The sequence below is a fragment of the Brassica napus genome, unplaced genomic scaffold (assembly GCF_020379485.1).
Source record: "Brassica napus cultivar Da-Ae unplaced genomic scaffold, Da-Ae ScsIHWf_806;HRSCAF=1155, whole genome shotgun sequence".
In the NCBI taxonomy this organism is placed as follows: domain Eukaryota; kingdom Viridiplantae; phylum Streptophyta; class Magnoliopsida; order Brassicales; family Brassicaceae; genus Brassica; species Brassica napus.
Window position 1 is genome coordinate 38,464 of NW_026016852.1, and position 20,290 is coordinate 58,753.

A 20,290-nucleotide genomic window follows, 5' to 3' on the forward strand; every position below is an offset into this window, starting at 1 on the left:
GGATCGCTACATCTCGCCGAGACTATGCTCGGAATCCACTAGAACAAAGGGATTACAAGAGGTTACAAGTGATTCTCCTAAGAATGGCTAAGGAAACCACTCTGTAAAACCCCTTAGAAACTACCCAAGGCTTACGCCTTTACATCTTGTTTCTCTCACCCTTACAATGCTTCTTGTGTGCTCACACACTCTCGCTTCTACTCTACTTTCTCTCTCTGGACCAATGTTTCTATTTATGGATGAAGCAACCTTGGTCTTGGCCAAACGCATAGAGACAAACGGTCCTGCTTTGTGCTCAGACCTATACACCAATAGTGAGCCTTCTCTTTGGTCCAAAGTCTGCTAACTCAACCCCAAGTAAACCTTACTTTAACCTGAGTTATTCTTTGGTTAGCATTTGAATATTGCTAAGACTTGCTCATCAAGTTCTTATCTTCACAATGTTTGTATTTCAAATGTATAATGTCGTTTTCCAAAATCTTATCCGTGCAAATTACAAACATATTTTAAGCTCGATTTTTATGATTGATCATGTCTTCAGCTGTTTGACTTGAAATAATATATACTGTTTTTATTCAAGGTACGGCACATTTTTATACGATAATTTTGTGGATAATTTAACATGCTAAAGTGGAAATATTTGTTAATGTATTATAAATATAATCTGATTTTGGCCTTGTTGATTTACTGATACGACCAGTTATGAGGGAAACTAGGTTATATACTATCAAATCAACTGTTAAACTCATTATGCGTGTATATGTAATAAAAACAACTTAAGTAGTAATATAATTTAATTATTTTGGAAACACAGACGCCGCATGGCGATCAGACCGAAAAGCAGCCGGTTTGAGTTGGATCTTTACGGACCGAACGACCAGGAACTTCACAGAGCATCCACGCCCCAAGCAAACGTCTCCTCCGCCTGCATGGCTGAGGCCCTAGCAATCAGAGAGGCGCTAATCCAGGCCTCATCCCTCCAGTTCACCAACATCTGTCTACGCACAGATTCTCAAGTGCTCGTCAGAGCTATCACCACGAGAAGACGATCGACGGAACTCTATGGAATTTTATCGGACATCGACTCGCTGGCGTTCTCCGCCTCCTCCCCCTTCCACTCATGCTCCTTCACCTTCACCCCGCGGGCTTGTAATGGGCCAGCGGATTATTTAGCTAAATCATGTCTTGTTTCTTATTTGGGCCCGAGGCCATAATTCTATGTTTTGATTTATTTTAATGAAAGTAACCAGTTGATAAAAAAAAATTACTACTTTCTCTAGACAAAAATAGTGAGTGAAGACTATTTGAACTTCAAATGCAAAATGGATTGTTTTCCCTATAAATTTATTTATAATGTTACGCGGAAGTTGAAACCCGTATCTTTTACTTGTAAGTATGTATGGCATTTCATTTGTATTTAGCGTAATAAATAAATATAAACATGGTTATTGTTTATACCGCTGGTTGCAAACCACAAGTCATCAAAAAGAAATATCCAGAAATAATTAATCGTGGGCTGTAGTTAGGAAAAGTTTACTTTAAAATTCGAGTAAATTAGATATAGATAACCTTTTAGAAAGCCAAGTGTCAGTATTTGATCTGCGAAGTCGATTTCAAGGGACGGTGATCCGAATTTCAACGTTGGACAATTTTTCGCATATCACAACCAGACCTCGGACGGATCAGGTATCCGGATAATTTTAAGGTATTCGGATCCGAATCCTTATCCGGTGGATCCATAATTTTACTATTCTTATTTGGATCCAGCGTTTTTGGATATCCGAGTGTCCTTCTGAAAATTGTAATATCCAGCAGATATCCGGATCCAGATTTTGATTTTTAAAATAAATAAATAATAATATAATATATATAAAATATTAACAATAATTTATATATATATAATGTTTTAATTATTTTTATGTGTAATGTTACAAAATTTACATAAAATTTATATATACTATTATAAAAACAAAAACATATTCAATAAAATTAATTTTTATATATAGATATTAATATTTTTGAAATACTTATTAATAAAATTTATGGATCCAGTTATCCGGATTAAAAAAATAAGATATCTAGATTCGGATCCGGATTTGACGAATCCAACATTTTACTATCCGAATTCGGCCTCTCCGGATATCCGGATTTTCGGATCGGATTCGGATTGAATCTCGGATCGAATCTGGATCTCGGACCGAATCCGGATCTCGGATAAAAGTTTCAGACCTAATCACAACCAGATCAGGTGCCTTATCTATGAGACGTGGGTCTTTTAGAGTTGACCAACTTTACAAATAATTAAAATTTGAGTAATTAAATTAAATAATTATACCACTAATACTACATTCAGAAAGAAAATAATGATAAAATTTCAATAAACAGATACTCTCTCTCTTCAGAAACAGATATTAAATTAGGCTATCCAATTATAAAATACACTATAAAATATAATTGGGTGTACAGTTTTTAATGAAGTTGAAAGTTTCCTAAATTATTGAAAACATCTTATATTTAGAAACATTTTGTTTTTTAAACATATTACATTTTAAAATGGAGGTAGTACATTTTATCTGCCGTCCACTGGTAAAAAATAAAAATCAACTGGTATTCAGCATGAAATAAATTAAAATTTTAAAAGGCTTCAGCAAAACAAAAATGTTTAGAAAAAGGCTTAACTTTCTTAATTCCTGGCTAGTCTTAAATTACATGATTTGGTGAATATGTCCATTTTGTTTTTGTTTTTTTGAAAAAGGGCATTTTGTTGGGCCGGTTTAGTGTAGTGTAAATGTTATTTTCACTAAATTATTTGTGGGTCTTTATGTTTCTTGCTGGTAGATAGTTTATATCTTTTGACATATCGGACATAGAGTGGTGGCATGAAAGGTTAAGGATTGATGGGCCAACATCAATCTTTTATCTTAACGGGCTTGGCAATACCTACTTCTCTCATCTTTGTTTTACAAAATTTGGCCCTACTGAGCTAAAAATACAGCAAAGCACCACCAATCAATTTTTTGGGTCTCTCATGATATTAATCATTAGTTTTCTATATTTCATTGTTGTCACAAGACATACATTATAATACAAGTACAACCACTGGGAATATATTTTTTATTCTGGTAAACCTTTAAAGTTTTCTATAACAATATGCTAGCCTATAATGATGATCACATGACTAATCATGATCTTTCGTATGTAAAGATATAAAGTATAATAAGTTCATGAAATTTAAACGGCACGATAATATAAACTAAGTACAAACTTACTTTTGATTTTGAAGTCCAGCATTGCATCCACTCTCTGATTATCCACTACACTTTTATAGTATATAAAAAAAATTCAAACTTCATTTATTTTCTTCCAACTTTTTCTGTCACAAATTTGGATTTTCTGAAAATTACAAAAAGGGAGATGATAAAAGCTACAAGACCAATTAATTCTCTCAATGTACCAATCTCTGCATTACAAAAAAGGCCACACCCGTCGGCTACTGCTTGTCGCTGTCATGCACCTATAGGGTCCCTTTCTAAAAATCATGCTTCTATAATTTTATTTATGATATCTTACTCAATTATTGGTTACTAATATTTAAAATAATTACATACCAACTAATAATCAACTTAAAATCTGGCGTTTTCCAAGCCGTGCATGTCGCTGACTCGGTTTAAATGCTTCCTCATGATAGCCACTTTCGCCAATTTCTCAGCGGCTCTCCAAGCCGAAGTAGGCGTTAGTTGCTCGGTTTTCTCCTCTTCGGCTCGGTTTGCTGTACCGTCTCTCGGTTTCAACCGGTTTAGCTCGGCTAACTCAGCGTCCAAGCTCTTTAAGCTATCATTCTCATCCAACGCGTTTGACCGAGCCGCTGTTAAAACCTCATAGGCTCCGGCTAAATCACCACGCTCAATCATCTTACGTGACTCAGCTACAGCGCGGCAGACAGAGTGTCGACTCCTCAACCGTTCGATGCTAGCAGAGACGAATCGGACGGTCTGTGGCCGCGGGATCAAAAACCGTTTTTCGTTCGGACAAGGAAACGGCTGAAGCGTCGCGGGGTCAACGACCGAAGACCGTACGGACATCACACGGTGGGACCCGCTCGAAGAAGTCGGTACTCTGAGCTCAACGAGATATTCTCTCTCCTCCTCCGCGAACAGATCCCCGACGACAACGGCCGACCCGGATCCGAAACTCTCGGGTCTGCCCGTTAAAGAGTAAACCGCTGAGATCTCGGTCAACGGGGATGCGGAGACCAAACCTAGATTAAGCTTCACGTCATGCAAAACCACGTTGAACAAAGCAGCGACTCGCTCCGTGAACGCGTCCCGAAGAGGCGCGTACTGCAACGCGCTTGGAGACGCGATCCAAACCGAGTGAACAGGGATCATTGGACGAGACAAGCGAGTGGTGGAAACGACGAACGGCACGCGCGTGGAGCTTAGCCTAGCTTTCAAAACCGCCTCCGGTTGATCCTGACCGTCCGATAAAACCAAAACGCTCGCCGTTGGATTCCTCTCCCGCCGATCCTCAACGACTTTAACCGCTTTCTTCAACGCGTCGCTAACGCTCATCCCTCCGCCGCCGGTGGCTTCAACTCCGCCGAGCGAGTCCACGATCCTCCTCGCCGACCCCCGTCCCTTCGCCGTCATCCGCCGTAACGGCATCAACCGTTTCGACCCCGCCGAGAACACGACGATCGAGAGCCGATCCATCTCCCGGAGGAGAGAGATCACCAGCCTCATCGCGTGCTTAACCGTCGGCAAATTCGCTCCGCCGCCGCTCAGATCGAGAACCGTCACCAGATCTATCGACGGCCGCCGCGCTCTAACGGCGTCCCTCATCGGCGAGGCCTTCACTTTCATGACGACGGCGTGCGTCTCGATCCTTTTCCCGGTCTCCACCACGGCGGATTCCGGCAGCAATTGAACCTCGAGGTTCCCGGAGATCGAAGCCGCCGGCGTGATCGAAGAATCGGGGAAGAATCCGGGGAACTCGTCGTCTTCCTCTACGTCGTCGTTTTCGTCTGATTCTAGTATAGTGTTGAACCGAGCGAGAGAGACGGGCGAGTAAGCTAACGGCTCGTCGTCGTTGTACACTCTCAGCGACTTCCCGGTTTTGATTTCTCGGATCCCGGGTTTTCTAATCGGGTCGGATCCGAAATTCGCAGTCGGGGGATCTTTCCTCGGAGCGTGACTCCACGCGGTGGAACAGAAAGGACAGCGCTTGTCTTGTAATCTAACGGCGCAAGAGAGGTGGAACGAATGTGAACACTCCGCCGTGAAAATCGCCGTCGAATTGATTTGGTCGGAGTGAACTCTCTGTAGACATATCCCACATCTGTTGCTATTGCTCTGCATCCCAAACAAAGAACTTTAGATTAGTACTTTTAGATTAATATACTTATTACTAAACAGCCTTTATTTAGCATAGTTATTACAGAACAGAGATTTAGATTAGTATACTTATTACAAAACAGAGATTTAGATTAGTATGCTGAAGACTCTAAAATTAAAACGAAAATAAAACTAATTAGAAATTTTTTTTAAAAAAAATTAATAATGCTTCTTACCTGGTTGAGAAGAAGTGTGGCACGGAGGAGAGAGACGCCGGCGTGGGAGGAAGGAGATGATGATTTGGGAGAAGAAGGGTTAGAGAGAAACTTAGGAGTCGAGGGGTTACTTGTCCTCGGAGTAGCATTGCTTGTAGTCCTGCATTGGAGTCTGGGACTAGTGGGAAGAGATGGAGTAGCGGCTGCGGTTGAAGCGACGGAGCGGCATCCGTTTCCACCACCTCCGCCGCGAGATCGGAGGCGGGGAGTTGATGGGTTTGAGAAAAAACCGAACTTTGATCGGAGTCTTGGTGTGGGAATAGGTGGATCAGTGTGGAGAAGGTCTGATGATGATTGATGAGATTTGTCTTGATTACTAGGAAAGGATGTGCAGAACGCTTTTCTCCAACCAAACACCATTTTCAGCTAAACAAATGAAGAAAAAAAGTTCTTTCTATCTTCCACTCTTTTTTTCTCTAAGTGATTATATAGAAGATGAAGGGAGCTTTGGGCATTGATCATAAGGAAGATGGAGATATTAAATAAGATAAAGACGAGAGAGAGAAAGATATTTCTTCTTTACTGACATTTAGAAACATTTAATTATTTTTTATTGTAAGCAATATTAAAAGGTGAAAATTATGACTTCATGCGTCTGAAATGGCTTTTGTTTGCATTTTGCATGTAAATCTTTCATAGTTTCTTGCCTCGAAGAAAAATAATCACTGATTTGTTACGTCCCCTTCCTATTTTTTAAACTATAATCTTTGTTTATGAAGGTCATATTACATACTTTTATATTTGGGTTTGATCTTTCAAATGGTTTTCATTGGGATGGACGATAAAATAAAAAAAGGTCAACGATGGAACCGACCATATGCATATGGGATTTTCATTTGACTAAAGACCCGGCGATCTTTGTTCCATTTGCATGGAAAAAAAAATTGCATGCATGTAAATCTTTGTTCCATTTGCTTGTAAAATTTTCACTTATTTTTTTGATAACCAAATTTAACTTGATGAATTGATTATTATATCTCAACACTAAACAATTATAACCTGACGTATTTGGATTCATATTTACCTTCCAATGTGGTTCAGTGTAGAAGAAACTAAACCTTACTTTCTCGACTTTGTCTAGTTGTTCTGATATTTTGTTTTGCCGAAAAAGAGAAGTCAAACATTGTTCATGTGGCACGTGATGTTAGAAATAGAATCTGAGCAACAAACGGTGAAGCATGTTCTAAAAATTACAAAAGAATATATAAATAAAAATGAAGATTGCAGAGAGATTTTTCAGAACTGCGTCGTAATTAGCAGATGACCAGAGTTCTGTAGGTCTAGAGTCATTTATTTTTCTGACTGTGTCTGTACCCTCTGTCAAAGTCAAGTATCTTTCCACATTCACTTCTACTGTTTTACTTCCATTTGAGTTTAGCTTATCTAACTTTAACTATATTATATAGCATCTATATACTGACTGAACAGATTAACTTAATTAACGTTTTTGGTTTTGGACTATATGTGAAAATTTTGTATGTTTGAAGGAGAAAGGTAGAAGTGCATTTATTATTACAAACAAAATAATTTAAATTTGTCCACATTTCGAATGCTCCAAATAATAATAAATTATATGGTGACGACAAGAGCTAATGATATGACATAAAGATTAGACTGGTCCAGCAAACTTTTGAATTCTTGCTATGGCAAAAATGGTGGTTTCCTTTGACTGGGATAGTTCTAAGTTCTAACTATCCCTTTTAAAATCTTTTCGAATACCCATTAGATCTACTGGCTGATGATCAGTGCCTAAACTAACTCCATATTACTAGATCAGTGGTATAAACTCCAAAGCATACATTATTAAAGTTTGTGGCTTTGAGTATTTTGGAATTTTGCAGATGAGCCACATGAATGAATGAAGGAAACAATACGGATTAAAACTAACTAGTTATGGCTAAATTAAAATACTAAGTAAGGATTTGTAAATTGCTTGGTAGGTTAAGTTGCTACCCTTGTATGAACATCACATGACTTCATGCGTGCACGCCATGGAATTATTGACTATCCATTAGAAAACGAAAATATTACTTCGTAAATAACTTAACTAGGTTTTATAAAATTGAATGAGATCTTTTAATGCGCTACACATCACAAGTATACACACTTTGGTTACTATCCGGACAAAGTTTTTTTTTTTTTTTTTTTTTTTTTTTTTTTTTAATCCGGACAAAGTTGATAATCAAACCTTCCAAAAATAAAAATTGAACAATAATAATGCTGATACTATTTTGTCCATAAATAACACGACCTCCCATGATTGATAGCTGATAAGAAATACATGGATACCATCAATTCGGTGGGTTGTCGAAGGTCTACCAAATAAAAACACACATTCATTCTGTTGATCGTATATGCATTTATGAAAATTCATTTATATGATTTATACGCACTTATTAGCACTAGGTTCATCCCAGAGCGAATACAAAGTTAATATGTTTTTCTAGAACTTGAATCCAACAGTGTGCGTTTGAACTGTTATGTTCTAAACTTTGGGTCAAACATATTGGGTGGTTAATGGAACGCCTAGTGCTAACCATACATATATATTATTATCAAATGAGAAGAGCCAAGGTGAGAGAACGCGATTTGTACCGCTTACGTGGGGAAAAGGTGTAAACAATTTGTTCGTTTGTATATAGTTTATCTGTGTTGATTTATATGTTCGTATGTATATGTATTATTAGATTCATGTGAGATTGATTGATAAATCTAATGTACTATAATTTTTTTTAAACACCTGATAATGACATTGATATGTCTGAGTTTACCCTTTTACTGCTACAAGGTTTGAATACATTCCTAGTATCAACCAAAACAATATGTTCACAAGTTACCATTTTAACATTTTAGTTGGCATTTTGTGATTGTTGGTTTCATCTGTATATAAATAGTTGTGTACATAGAGATAGTTTGGAAACCAATATAAATGAGTGTTAAAGGTAACGCCACGTTCCATCGTTTAGAAGCATACTTCATTTCATATTTTTGGAGACAAATTTGACATGTCATTCCCTAAGTCTTTGTCATATTTAATTTTAGAAATGTTCAGTAATACTATATAGTTGATCAACTTATATAAAACTATATAGTCCGTCCCATTCGAAGTCAGTGCATCGAATCGAATTAAATGAGATTCACAAGCAATGACTATTTGTTTATGCGCATACTGCTAGGCTTCACATGAAGCTATAAGAATCACACATCTATCCAATTCTTTGGATAAAAGTAACAAGAACGATTTAAATTCGACCAGTAGATTCTTTTGTTATTAGAGTATATGAGTATTTAATTATCTCGATCGAATTTATGCGCTGGAATTGATTAATTAATGCATCTTTGAAATTTGGTACTTGGAATATAACCTATCATTGGGGTAGGGTTTATTTCAAAGGATGATAAAACTATAACCTATATGCTGTTTTGTCAACGCTAATGGAAATTATAAAAATGGGCAATAAATGATATCATGGAAATATTTGTTTATAAAACAATTATTAATAAGCAAACCACCATTGCCAAAGTCTAATGCGCACTACGTTCGCATCTTTGGGTACAGAAAATAATTTGAGAAGGATGAGAGAGTATTTATTATAATACAGTCCATATCCCATCAATATGTTCATGTATCTTTGATTATTTTGTGAAACGATGGAGTTCAATGCACTATTAAAATCTGGGTAAAATGTACTCACTGAATTTCAAACTGATACCGCTTTTGAAATCTATGATATATTCATCTTGGAGAGTTTAACTTTCACGAGTTTAACACTCATGAAGTTTTGTTTTTTAGGTTTGGTCAAGAGTTTCATGGAAAGTTAAATTTTTAAGTCACGATATCAAACACTTCCCTGCGCAAACCTTTCTTCCTTTGTCTCGTAGCATTTGGGTCTTCGAGGAGGATTATTAATGTTGGTTCAAGGATCTACTTGCGCCAATAATTTAGCAGCATATCAAACCGACTGCCAGAAGATATAGGCATTAATTTCTCTGCATCTTTTCTTGATATAATAAGATAGACGTAGATATCCACAAAAGTTATAGTGGCAGATTTGAGAAAACCAATTAGAAGTTTAGAACTGGATAGTTAACTTGAACAGCTAATTGATTTCCATTGGTGATGCCTTCCATCCTATATATGCTTTTGGTTTAACGTATGCATTTTGGTTTAACGCTCTTCCACATGTAAATGTTTTACAATTTAATAACCCACCTCCACGATTTAAGTAGGGATCGATATTCAAAATTGTTTTTGCGAATGCATGCATGCAAACAAAACCTGCGGGTTCCATTCTTGACAATCAGCTTTTCAAACCAGACAAAAATAACATGTCGTCTGCTGCATCAATCCTAATACGTAACTGGAGGTGGACAAGAAAAAAATGCTATCGTATAAACAAACTAAACCGAAATTTTGTGTCACCTGAATAGTTTCACTAATTGAGAATCTGACCTGAAACCAAATGTAGTGTATCCGAACCAAATTGAATAAATTCTAATTGGATATTTAAAATAATCCTATCTAATTTAAGTTATTTTTGAACTTAAACATAACTCTGTTTACGACAAAGCCGGATAATTATAACAAAACGAAGCTGATAACTAAAGAAGGCGGAGAGGCAGAATAACATTACATTAATATCCCAAAATAGAAAAGTCAAACCACACATCGAAATCAAATCAAACCAAACATAGACCAGACTCTAGAAAGTAGAAACAGCGACCACTTTACTGTTTCGGCTAAAGCGTAGTCAATTCTTCTTCATTTCTTACATACGTAGTTTTTATAATAGAAAAAAAATTCAGAAGCTAAAGATGTTTTGAAATTTTTTAAAACACCACCAAAAGAGATATTTCAACCGCACATAATCAGTATAACTTGAAAGCTTCTCATTTTCAAGCTCTCATCTTCGATTTCTCCATTGCTCTCGGAGCTGCAGCTGCAAAAAACATCACGATATCGATCATATAACAAGACATTGCGATTATCACATTAAACATGTTAACAAGTGGAAACAAAGACTCACCTAAACCAATGGCATCAGAGCCTTTCATTATCTTCAGTTTCTTGCAGACATCAATAAACATCCTGTAGTTTTTTTATCAGAATAATCAAATCCCAATTAGTATCTTTCTAATGCATGTTTAGATTTTATTCCAAAAACATAAAACTTACTCCCATGGAACATCTCCAACAAGCATCCAGTCTCCATCCTTGTCCTCATACGTGAGCACATAGTCTTTTCCATTCAGAAGATCCTTGAGTTTGGTCTCACAGAGCTTATCCTTCCCTGCAGCTCCGTTAGCTCCACATTGACCTAAACACAAAATAATCCATTGCACTCACTAATCGATCTACCATGAAAAGTTAGCAAAATCACAGAGAAACATCTCACCAAGAGTGAAAGTGGTGAACATCTTCTCCAAGGCTAAAGAAAGCTCCATGTAGTTAGTGTAGCTCCTCAGGTCAACTTTCCTCAGATAAGGAGCACCATCCATGCTGACCTTCACGAAGAGGGCCGCCGCGGAACCTGGCTTCCCATCAACCTCATCACTGTTCTTACAAGTGGTGGCCAACGTGTTCTTCCTGTAGGATCTCACTGGAGGCCAACCAACAATCTGTGCCCTGAAGAAAAGAAATCAAAAACTTACCCTTCTGCATATCAAAACTCAAGCAAAAGAAGCTACATTACCTGTCCCTTGGGCATGTTCTGCGTCGCCTCCTTCTTCATTACACATTGGTAAGCTGCTACCCCTTCAGGAAACATCCAGTTTTTCTCAGTATAAACCGAACTTTTAGACTTATCCATTGCATCAGAGAAGCCTCTTTTCTTCAAGGAAACCTCATCTTTGGAAGGAACCAAAGGAAAGAAAGGCTTCTCATCGGTCTCTCTGGCAGGAAGGCCAAGCGTCAGCTCCGTAGCTTTCAGGCTAATAGCAGCTTTGTCATCAAGGCCAGAGAGAGTCGAGCTTCCAACAGAGGAAGAGGAACAGTCAGAGAGGCCCAGGTAGTTATGCTCCCGAGACGCTAGCTGGTGATGAACTCTGCAGCTCTTCCTCCAGTAACATTTCTTTAAAAGGTTTCCTAAAATAGAAACCATATCAAAATTAGGGTTTCCTAAAATAGAAATGCGAGGATTCACTCTTCGCCTAAATCACGCTTCAGAATCTAAATGGTGATGGATTCTGATCCGACGGATGAGATTTAATCGAGAGGAGAGATGAGGACCGTAGGATCTGTGGTGAGTTGTTTGAGCCGTTGATTTATTGTCGGATCCTCTTTTAATTAAACCACTTTCTTGCTCCACCCGAAAGGGGATGGTTCCGATCCTGCCCTTTTGCTTTGATGACGATATTACCCTTGTGAAGGGGATTGGAGAAGCGTAGTGTGAACTAGGCCTGGACTCGGTTCGGTTCAGATATTTCGGGTAGTTTGAGTAGGGGGCTAAAAGATTCATTTACTACTTGACCTATTTTCAGTTCGGTTCGGTTCGGATAGTTTCGGTTCGGTACAAATAGTTTCAGATTCGGTTCGGTACGGATAGTAAAACTAGGAACCAGAAAATGCTCGGAAAATTTTGGTTCTCATTTGGATCCGGTTCGGATTCAGAGTTCAGATAATTTGGATATAATATCGGCTATTTAGGGTAAAATATCAAATAATTAGGATGAATTAGACAATTTTTTTGGATATTTTGGATATTTCAGATAAAATTATCCGGGTAGTTTCGGATAGTTCAGATACTTTATAATAATTTAGTTATCCTCAACCATTTTCATATACTTTAAATTAAAAATATATATATATATAGTTATGTATGTCTCAAACCGGGCTCGGTGGTCGGCCGGCGCGTGAGCGTCCGTGCCGCCGCCGGAGCTCTTGTTCCTTCAGTTAAAAAGCTCAGTGTGTCGTGTAATATCTCCGGGAGGCGGAGGCTCTCACAGATCCGTCGCCGCCGGTTTTGTCTCCGTGGCGGGGAAGCTTTCTCAGTTCCGACGTCATCGGTTTTAGTCTCCGGGGGGTGAAGGCTTCTTCAGCCTTGCGTCGCCGGCTTCGTCCCCTAGTATGTAGGGTTTAGTTTAAGATCTAGTGTTTTCTTTCTTCTGGGTTGGTTTTTTTGTTTCGGCGGTTTGTGTTTTCGTCGGAGGACAGTGAAGTGCCCCGTTGGAAAGGGCGATGATGCATGTGACGACTTTGCTTTGGGTGTTATGTGGTTAATGGTGGTGGATGTGATCTCGCCGCGGCGATTGATCCTTCCCGATACTAGATCCCAAAGACGGTTTGAGGTGTAAGAGAGTCGGAGCGATGAAGCTCCGGTTGGCCGGGGGATCCGTTGGTTTGGATCTCCGGTGTCGATGGAAGCGGTGGTGACGCGTTGGCTTCGGGACACGTGTACCCTCGTCGGCGAGGATGTTAACACGTGTCCAAGCAAAGCGGCCGAAGCAATCTGCCTTAGGTCACTAGGGTTTTCCAAGTTGGGCCGAAGGTCTGGGCCCAATTGGGGATTGGGTGTGCCCGTTTAATTGTCTTGGGCTTTAGTGTTTTTCTTTGTACTGGGCTTGGCCCGTTTTATTAATTAAAATCATCCAGTTGGAAAAAAAAAATATAGTTATGTATGTCTATATAATTAATATTTTTATATATTGGGGTACATGTTCGGTTTTTAGTTCAGTTCGGCTATTTCAGATATAAAATTATAGGAACTGTTCGAGTATCTTGTTCTAGTTTCGGATATTTCGGTTCGGTTCTAGTTTGGTTCTTTGGTTCCGGTTGTTTTTTCCCAAATCTAGTGTAAAGGGGATTTGGAGAAGCGAATGTGAAGGGTGTAGTGGTAATTACGAGGCGAGAAAAAGAGGAGTGAGAGGGGACAAGAAAGCGGCATTCCAAGTCGGTTTGCCGGGTGGTGAATGGGACATCTAACCTCCTCTTCCTCATAATCTAATTTCCTTTTTTTTTTCTTTAATTAACTTCTTAATCTTTTTGATATTCTTTCCTTTTTCATTTTAATCTATACTATTAAAAGGGAAGCATTCTTAAAAAATCTACTTATACAAGATTGTTTGGACCTATTAGTTACTAACACCATATAATTCAGCCTATTTTTAAGTCAAAGTAATATTCCATACATCAACTCATAATTTCCTTAATGTACAAAAAGAGATATTTTAACTAACAACGATATTTTACCTAAAGATTTTATTATTATTTTCTTAATACAGAAAATAACTTAAGGAAATAGTCATAACAAACAGATTAATATTAATGTACATATTTTTAAATATTAATGTCCCATTTTAAAACTAATTTATTTATATATGTAGTAGAAAACAATATTAAATTTTGATGAAATCTTATTAAAATTTGCAATTTTTTTTATTTTTTAACTTGAATTTGCGAAAACTGGGTTTTAATATTGAACTAAGTCCGATTTAACTCAAATTCGGTTTTTAGCACAACTCAGAACCAGTTAGAAGAGCGAGTCAGGATCCGACTGGTTCGATCGTACGGTCCGATCAGATTTTCAAAACATTAGTTAATACAGTTCAATAATTAAAATATATATTTTTAATAATGAATATCTTTACTACTAAAAACATACATATCATCTTTAAATCTATTTCAAACAAATCTCACACTATAAAAAGTAATGAATAATAAAAACATTAAAAGTCAATAGTTATAATGTGAAATAAAAAAAATATACTAAATTTAAAATTTATTAAAGATTAAAAACCTCAAAATCTAGTTAATGTTAATCCGCCACCTTCCTAATTTATTTTTAACTTTCATTATTGCACTTCCTTATCGTGCTTTAATTTTTTACTTAGATTGGCCCAACTAGATGGGGTCCAATAGACAAATGTTAGTCCCCTAAACCTTTTTAAAAATGATTTTGCGTTTTTGTATACAAATATCTTTTTTTTTACTTACCTTATGTTTTTGTTCCTTTAACTTTCAACCTAAAATCAATTGGTGTTAAGTGGAATGGTCTATCTATCTTATATATTACTAAAGATCATTTCCAACATCCGATGTGGGACACTCTGTGTATAATACGCTCTCTCGAGATGATGGCTCTTTGAGCGTCAATCTCGGAATGCTCGGGCAAAGATCGATGGGTCAACTTTGGACCAGATTGATGTGGATCGGGTTGGACTGCGTGGATCATGCTCTGATACCATGTATCATGTTAAGCTAGATGGACATCTAACCTAAAATCAATTGGTGCTAAAATCAATTGGCACTAAAGATCTTTTCCAACATCCAATGTGGGACACTTTGTGTCTAATATATAAATGGTTAACTATTCGCAGTTCTGAGTTTGTTATTGTTAAGTTTGTATACAATAATTTAGACGAGTTTATGAGAATAATATAGCATTTAATTATATTTTTCCTTGAAAAGGCTTCATTCAATAATGTTTTCATTACATTATTTTTACTTCATTGGTCACAAAGTCTGGAGATTTGACGGTGTTAATTGTGGTTACCTCAAATTGTTTATGTAACTTGTAATCACCGTTAGAGTTTAAAGTTATAATTAATACAAAAAAATAAGTAAAATAGGTCGGAGCGGTGAAAATGGGAATGGAACACGCATGGGAAGCAAAAGATCGGGCCGTTGAATATTATGGAAGGAGGCCTGTGTCCGTCCATCATGACTCATGAGGTTCTCTGACGGAAATCATCACTCTTCCGTACAACTCACGTTAATTATTTACCCTCTTATTAAAAAAAAGTAATTTTCTTTTGCGAAAAAGAACATGGAGTAATAAACATCTCCAAAATAAATTATATGAACGTTTATGCACCTTCAAAAAGTATACGAGTTTTCTTAACATTCCCAAGCTTTATAAAGTTTGTTCCTCATATTTTATATATGTCGAATATTTAAGTCAGGAGAAAACGGAATTTCTGGGAGAGTGAGAAAAGAAGAGTGCAAAGCGGAGTTTATATATTTCAGTATTTAATATTACATGTACTTAAAACATGTGTGGCTAATTAAATACTAGTGATTAGTAAAAATATGCAACAGCAATACTGATAAAATTATTACACAAATGCAAAAGTAAACAGTAGTAGATTTGTTTAAAAAAAAAAAAAAAAAAAGCAGTAGTAGATCAGATTAGCAGTGCGAGTACAAATAATGCTGGTTTAGACAAGACAGTGGGTCCAGTAGTGCTTTTGTCCTTCACGCTTATTTTATTACCTCATTAATGATGCATACACTACAATTAATTAAACTAACTACTAATAATTAGAAGGAGATTTACGACAAGACACGTTAGACTCTTACCAGGGCCCAGACTTGTACAAGCATACAAATTACATTTAGTATCATGACGCCTTATTTTGTACTATATTACACCGATTTAATTATAGGCCCATAGATCATTTTCTTATTAATGGGCCAGGGCCACTAAGCGCGTTTACAAGGATACTTGGCTTCCCCCCCCCCCACCTCTTAGAGAAGTCAATGTTTTTTTTTTTTTTTTGGTAAAAATGTAAAGATATTATTACCAAGCTTTTAAATTTTCGACAGAATTACAGAGAATGACAAGAAACGGAAAAATAAAGGAAACGGAAAAAAAAAAGAAAATCTAAACACAAACTCAAGCAAGTCATAACAAGGGCAGACGCAACAACCAAAGCGCTATCCAGCAGCTTCGACCAAGTCAACCTACTGCTTGCCGCAAGAAGATGAGCCAAGTTCAACCGAGAGTCGGAACCCGGTAATTTTGGCCTCCCCGATGAATCCGCTCTTAAAGATAATGACCCATCTGAAAACAGCTCGCCGAAGATCTCATAGTACCTGCACACACGAATAGACAACCACAGTAGCGGCCAAGCACACCCATGATAACTAATTAGTTAGTAGTTATGTGTATAGTCAATGTTGCTGTCAGTGTTTATATTTTATATGCCCATTTTATTCGATAAATTTATATTAAATATACACATAACTACTAACTAATTAGTTATCACATAGTTGACAAATTTAAAAAATATTTATCACATTGTTTATGTTTTATCGTCTTATAATGCGGTCAAACCACAAGGTATTAAATCGGATCTTCACAATAAAATAATTAAAATCTAGTATCGGAATTCGTAGAAGACAATGTAACAAGGCGTGATCATGAAAGTAGGAGAGGAACATTAAAATAGATTTGACCAAAATCAGATACACCTTCGAGTTTTCACATATAAATCTCTCGTAACATATAATTCCATCCCTCGTAATAAACTATTACATAAGATAACATATAAAATTGTTGGTATATCTAGCTGTATATGAATTGGATTTTTTTCGTCTTCTGTATATTGAATAACACCTGTATTAGCATTAGTACCTATCTCAATGGGTCTTGGTCTACGTCAACATGGTCCCATATAGCTTAGTTTTACTTGTGCAATATGTTTGGATTTTCCTGTAAAAATATAAATGCATATTAAATATTTTTTCTATATAAGAAAATATCTTAGGATTTTTGTTTGCTAAATGAAAATATCTTAGTTTCTATAAGTGATGTCACCGAATCAGAAAATCTATATGCATCGTTGAGTAGATTGGAGTAGAAAAGGACTGGTATCACTCTCAAAACAAGTCCAGCATGTTGCATACCCATTGAGATCGTAATTGGTAAATGATACAGAGTCCATTGAATTATATGAAAACATACATATGAATATGATAGTTAAAAAGAAACGTTTTATGGAAGTTTAGCTTGATTGACCGGGTGATTGTGGTCGAGTGGTAAGGAGACGGGGCTGAGACACCAACATGTTTCAGGTTCGATCCACCTGCTGCGCGAAACTAAGTCACAATTATCCTGGTCACCCAACACGGATATGGGCCCATGCTTTAGGGTCCATTTGAATACCCGGAGAGAGGGTCTATCCGTGGGCTGCACCTCCTCTTGGAGATTAGTCTGGGCCTTTCCTTGGACCTGGAATACCCCAGGTTAATCAAAAAAAAAAAAAAAAAAGTTTAGCTTGATAGAAAGCAAAGACACAAGTTGTAATATTAAAGTGTCAGTTGGGTTTGTGTAGTGGATAACACACTCATTGACCTTAAAAGTAACGGCGGTGACCAGTTCAAGACCCATTTACAGTTCAGACACAGAAACACGCATATAAATAGCAAGTCTAGTTCAATTTTTCAAGTAAATCTCGTAAGACTAATAATATTTTGTTTTATAATATATACCAGATATGATAATGATTAGGACAAACAGCGTGAAAATGCAAAGAAACAATGGTAGTTTACTTAATAAATGTTGTTAACCATTATAAGAAAAGGATTGGTGGCAGCATGAAATTGTGTAGTTCTCATGTCAATGTGAAATATTTAAGCCTGAAGGAAACGTAAATAAAAAATAAAAATAAAAACTGGGAGATCTTTTATTTTTGTATTACAAAACTTGTGAGACCTTGAAAGGCAAAAAATATTAATCGTAAAATTTAGACTCGCTGAATTTGGCATTATTTGCAACTAAAACTGCAAAAACAAAAATACAGATTTGCACAAAAAAAACAAAAATACAGCTATTAAAAAAAAAGTCAGAAAAGTAAAGAGTATTGTCAAATAGAAGTTCCACACGGCAGCTACTCTTTTGTTTTTTCATTAGATTTGTATAGCAGCCGTAAAATTTACAATTTAAATTTGACTTTAATAGTATTTATGGGTTACTGACACTGTCCCATGTGGTCAAATATTTTAATTACTGTTATATTGCATTTCTTTATCATTTCTAGGCATATTCAACGATCATACATGTTACGTTTATATATTGCTATGACATACACGTCAACCGTTATCATAAACATAATAAAATACTACAAACAAGCAATTCCCATGATCATATCTTGTCATGGATTTCTGTACTTTCAGTTGTTGAGTCGTTTAAAATCCATGGACTGATATTTGACCCTTAGAAACTCAAAAGGCCAAAGGACCAACCACAAAAACGGTCAGGTCCATTCTCGTAATTTCAGTGGTAGTTTTGAGTAGCAAGGGTTTTCTTCATTAGACAACATTTTTATTCATTTCTTATAAAAATGTCAAATCTATATTCTAATAATAATAATAAAAATAATCAAACTGACAAAGTAAAAGGAAGAAGAGGGTGAGACTCAGTGCCGGCAAAAGTCCCAAACATTTGACGTAAGTTAAGTTATTTCATAGTCATCCGGAATTTCTTTTTCAGTTGGTTCAATATACCAAGTGGGGACTGGTTTGTCTTGGGCGGTGTAGGAACCAAACATAATTCGACAATTCCACACTATCGGTTTGAAGTTCAGCAATTTATACTATAAACAGAATTACCACAACTTATTGTTTGTTTTCTTAAAAAAAAAAGAGCACCTTTTTCATTTTGATTTGTATATTTTTCTTTTACAAACAACGAATACAAAAACGAAAGGACGTTCGTATGATCAAGGAACTCGTACTCAACTTCTCTTCCAATCGTTTCAACTTGGGTGTGCTTGTTAGCACGCGCCCACACAAATTAATGCACAGGACCATAAAATGGTATTAATTTGTTTTCATTTTTTTTGAAAAAAGGCTTTATTTTTTCATATAGAGTAGAAGTTTAGCTATATGCCTATATTAATTTGTTTTCATATAGAGTAGAAGTTTAGCTATATGCCTATATCACACTAACATGTCTAGGCCAAATTGTCGTTAGGATTTGCTTATGGCATTTACATTATCAAGAGCAGATCTGAACACATCCGATGAAATATTTGTCTTGCCCTCCAATTTTTTTTTTGTCAACGCCCTCCAATTTTTTTTAAATATCATAAGTAATATGACGTTTAATTATTGAAATTTCTCTATGTTAAACCTAGTCTAAAAATGTTAAAGGCTTTTAAAATCTCGGCCATAACATTATGAATAAAATAATTATATATATTTATCACGTCAGGATACATATTATATTAAGTGATGTACGAATCTCTATCAGAATTATTGTAATCGTTGAAAATAATCGATCTCAATAGAGACAAACCATGTGATAATTGTTTTGGTTTGGTAGCATAATAGTACCCGTACCCAGCATATACTTTTCATCGTATTTAAAAACGCCAAAGAGTATTATAAAATGTATAAACTCATCAACGAGCTAACGCTATTCGTTATTGCTTGCATAAAACAAAAAACAAAAACTATAGCGATTTTTCTTCGTCTTTAACTTTAAAAAGAATAATAGAATTATGTTATGAACTCTTTCTAGTCCGACTTGATGTGTATCTAAACCGCAAAAACATGTGAGAGCGCATTGCATAGATGTGAAGAATTTTTTCAATGTGGGTTTCATACACAAGAGAACATGAAATTGAATTTTCTGGAAGTGTAAATAATTACTTATAAAACAGATACAACGGAAATTTAAGCTATTATATTTTGTAGGAGTAGCTAGCGCAGATAATAGTATGATTAGGGTAATTAACGAAGATTAGGTCAGGTAACAAAGGCAAAAAACGTTAACATGGTGGAGCTTTAAGTCCACGTCTTCTCCGTACAGGCAGCCTCCCTCTCTCCTCTTTCCATGTACATTCAAAGACTATCCAAAAACATAATTTCATTATTAGGTAAATTCTCTTCAGTCCATCTATAGAAATGTATATATTTAAAATAGAGTCTCATTATTTATAAAGAAAATAAAGAAAAAG

The 20,290-nt window shown here is 36.3% G+C and overlaps 3 protein-coding genes across 3 annotated transcripts; all 3 read right to left on the reverse strand.

Annotated features, from left to right (window-relative positions):
* Positions 1 to 3,330: 3,330 nt before the first annotated feature.
* On the reverse strand, positions 3,331 to 6,068 carry LOC125605826 (probable E3 ubiquitin-protein ligase WAVH2). Its single transcript, XM_048775295.1, has 2 exons — positions 5,570 to 6,068; positions 3,331 to 5,351 (listed from the first exon to the last, which is right to left on the reverse strand). Exons 1-2 carry the CDS (start codon positions 5,966 to 5,968, stop codon positions 3,624 to 3,626), a joined length of 2,127 nt encoding a protein of 708 aa, XP_048631252.1. The 5' UTR covers positions 5,969 to 6,068; the 3' UTR covers positions 3,331 to 3,623.
* A 4,157-nt stretch (positions 6,069 to 10,225) lies between these two features.
* LOC125605828 (auxin-responsive protein IAA9) lies at positions 10,226 to 11,531 on the reverse strand. The gene is made up of 5 exons (XM_048775298.1): positions 11,302 to 11,531; positions 11,005 to 11,234; positions 10,785 to 10,926; positions 10,636 to 10,697; positions 10,226 to 10,548 (listed from the first exon to the last, which is right to left on the reverse strand). Exons 2-5 carry the CDS (start codon positions 11,105 to 11,107, stop codon positions 10,505 to 10,507), a joined length of 351 nt encoding a protein of 116 aa, XP_048631255.1. The 5' UTR covers positions 11,108 to 11,234; positions 11,302 to 11,531; the 3' UTR covers positions 10,226 to 10,504.
* Positions 11,169 to 11,709, reverse strand: LOC125605825 (auxin-responsive protein IAA9-like). The gene is made up of 2 exons (XM_048775292.1): positions 11,302 to 11,709; positions 11,169 to 11,234 (listed from the first exon to the last, which is right to left on the reverse strand). Exons 1-2 carry the CDS (start codon positions 11,707 to 11,709, stop codon positions 11,169 to 11,171), a joined length of 474 nt encoding a protein of 157 aa, XP_048631249.1.
* Positions 11,710 to 20,290: the final 8,581 nt, after the last annotated feature.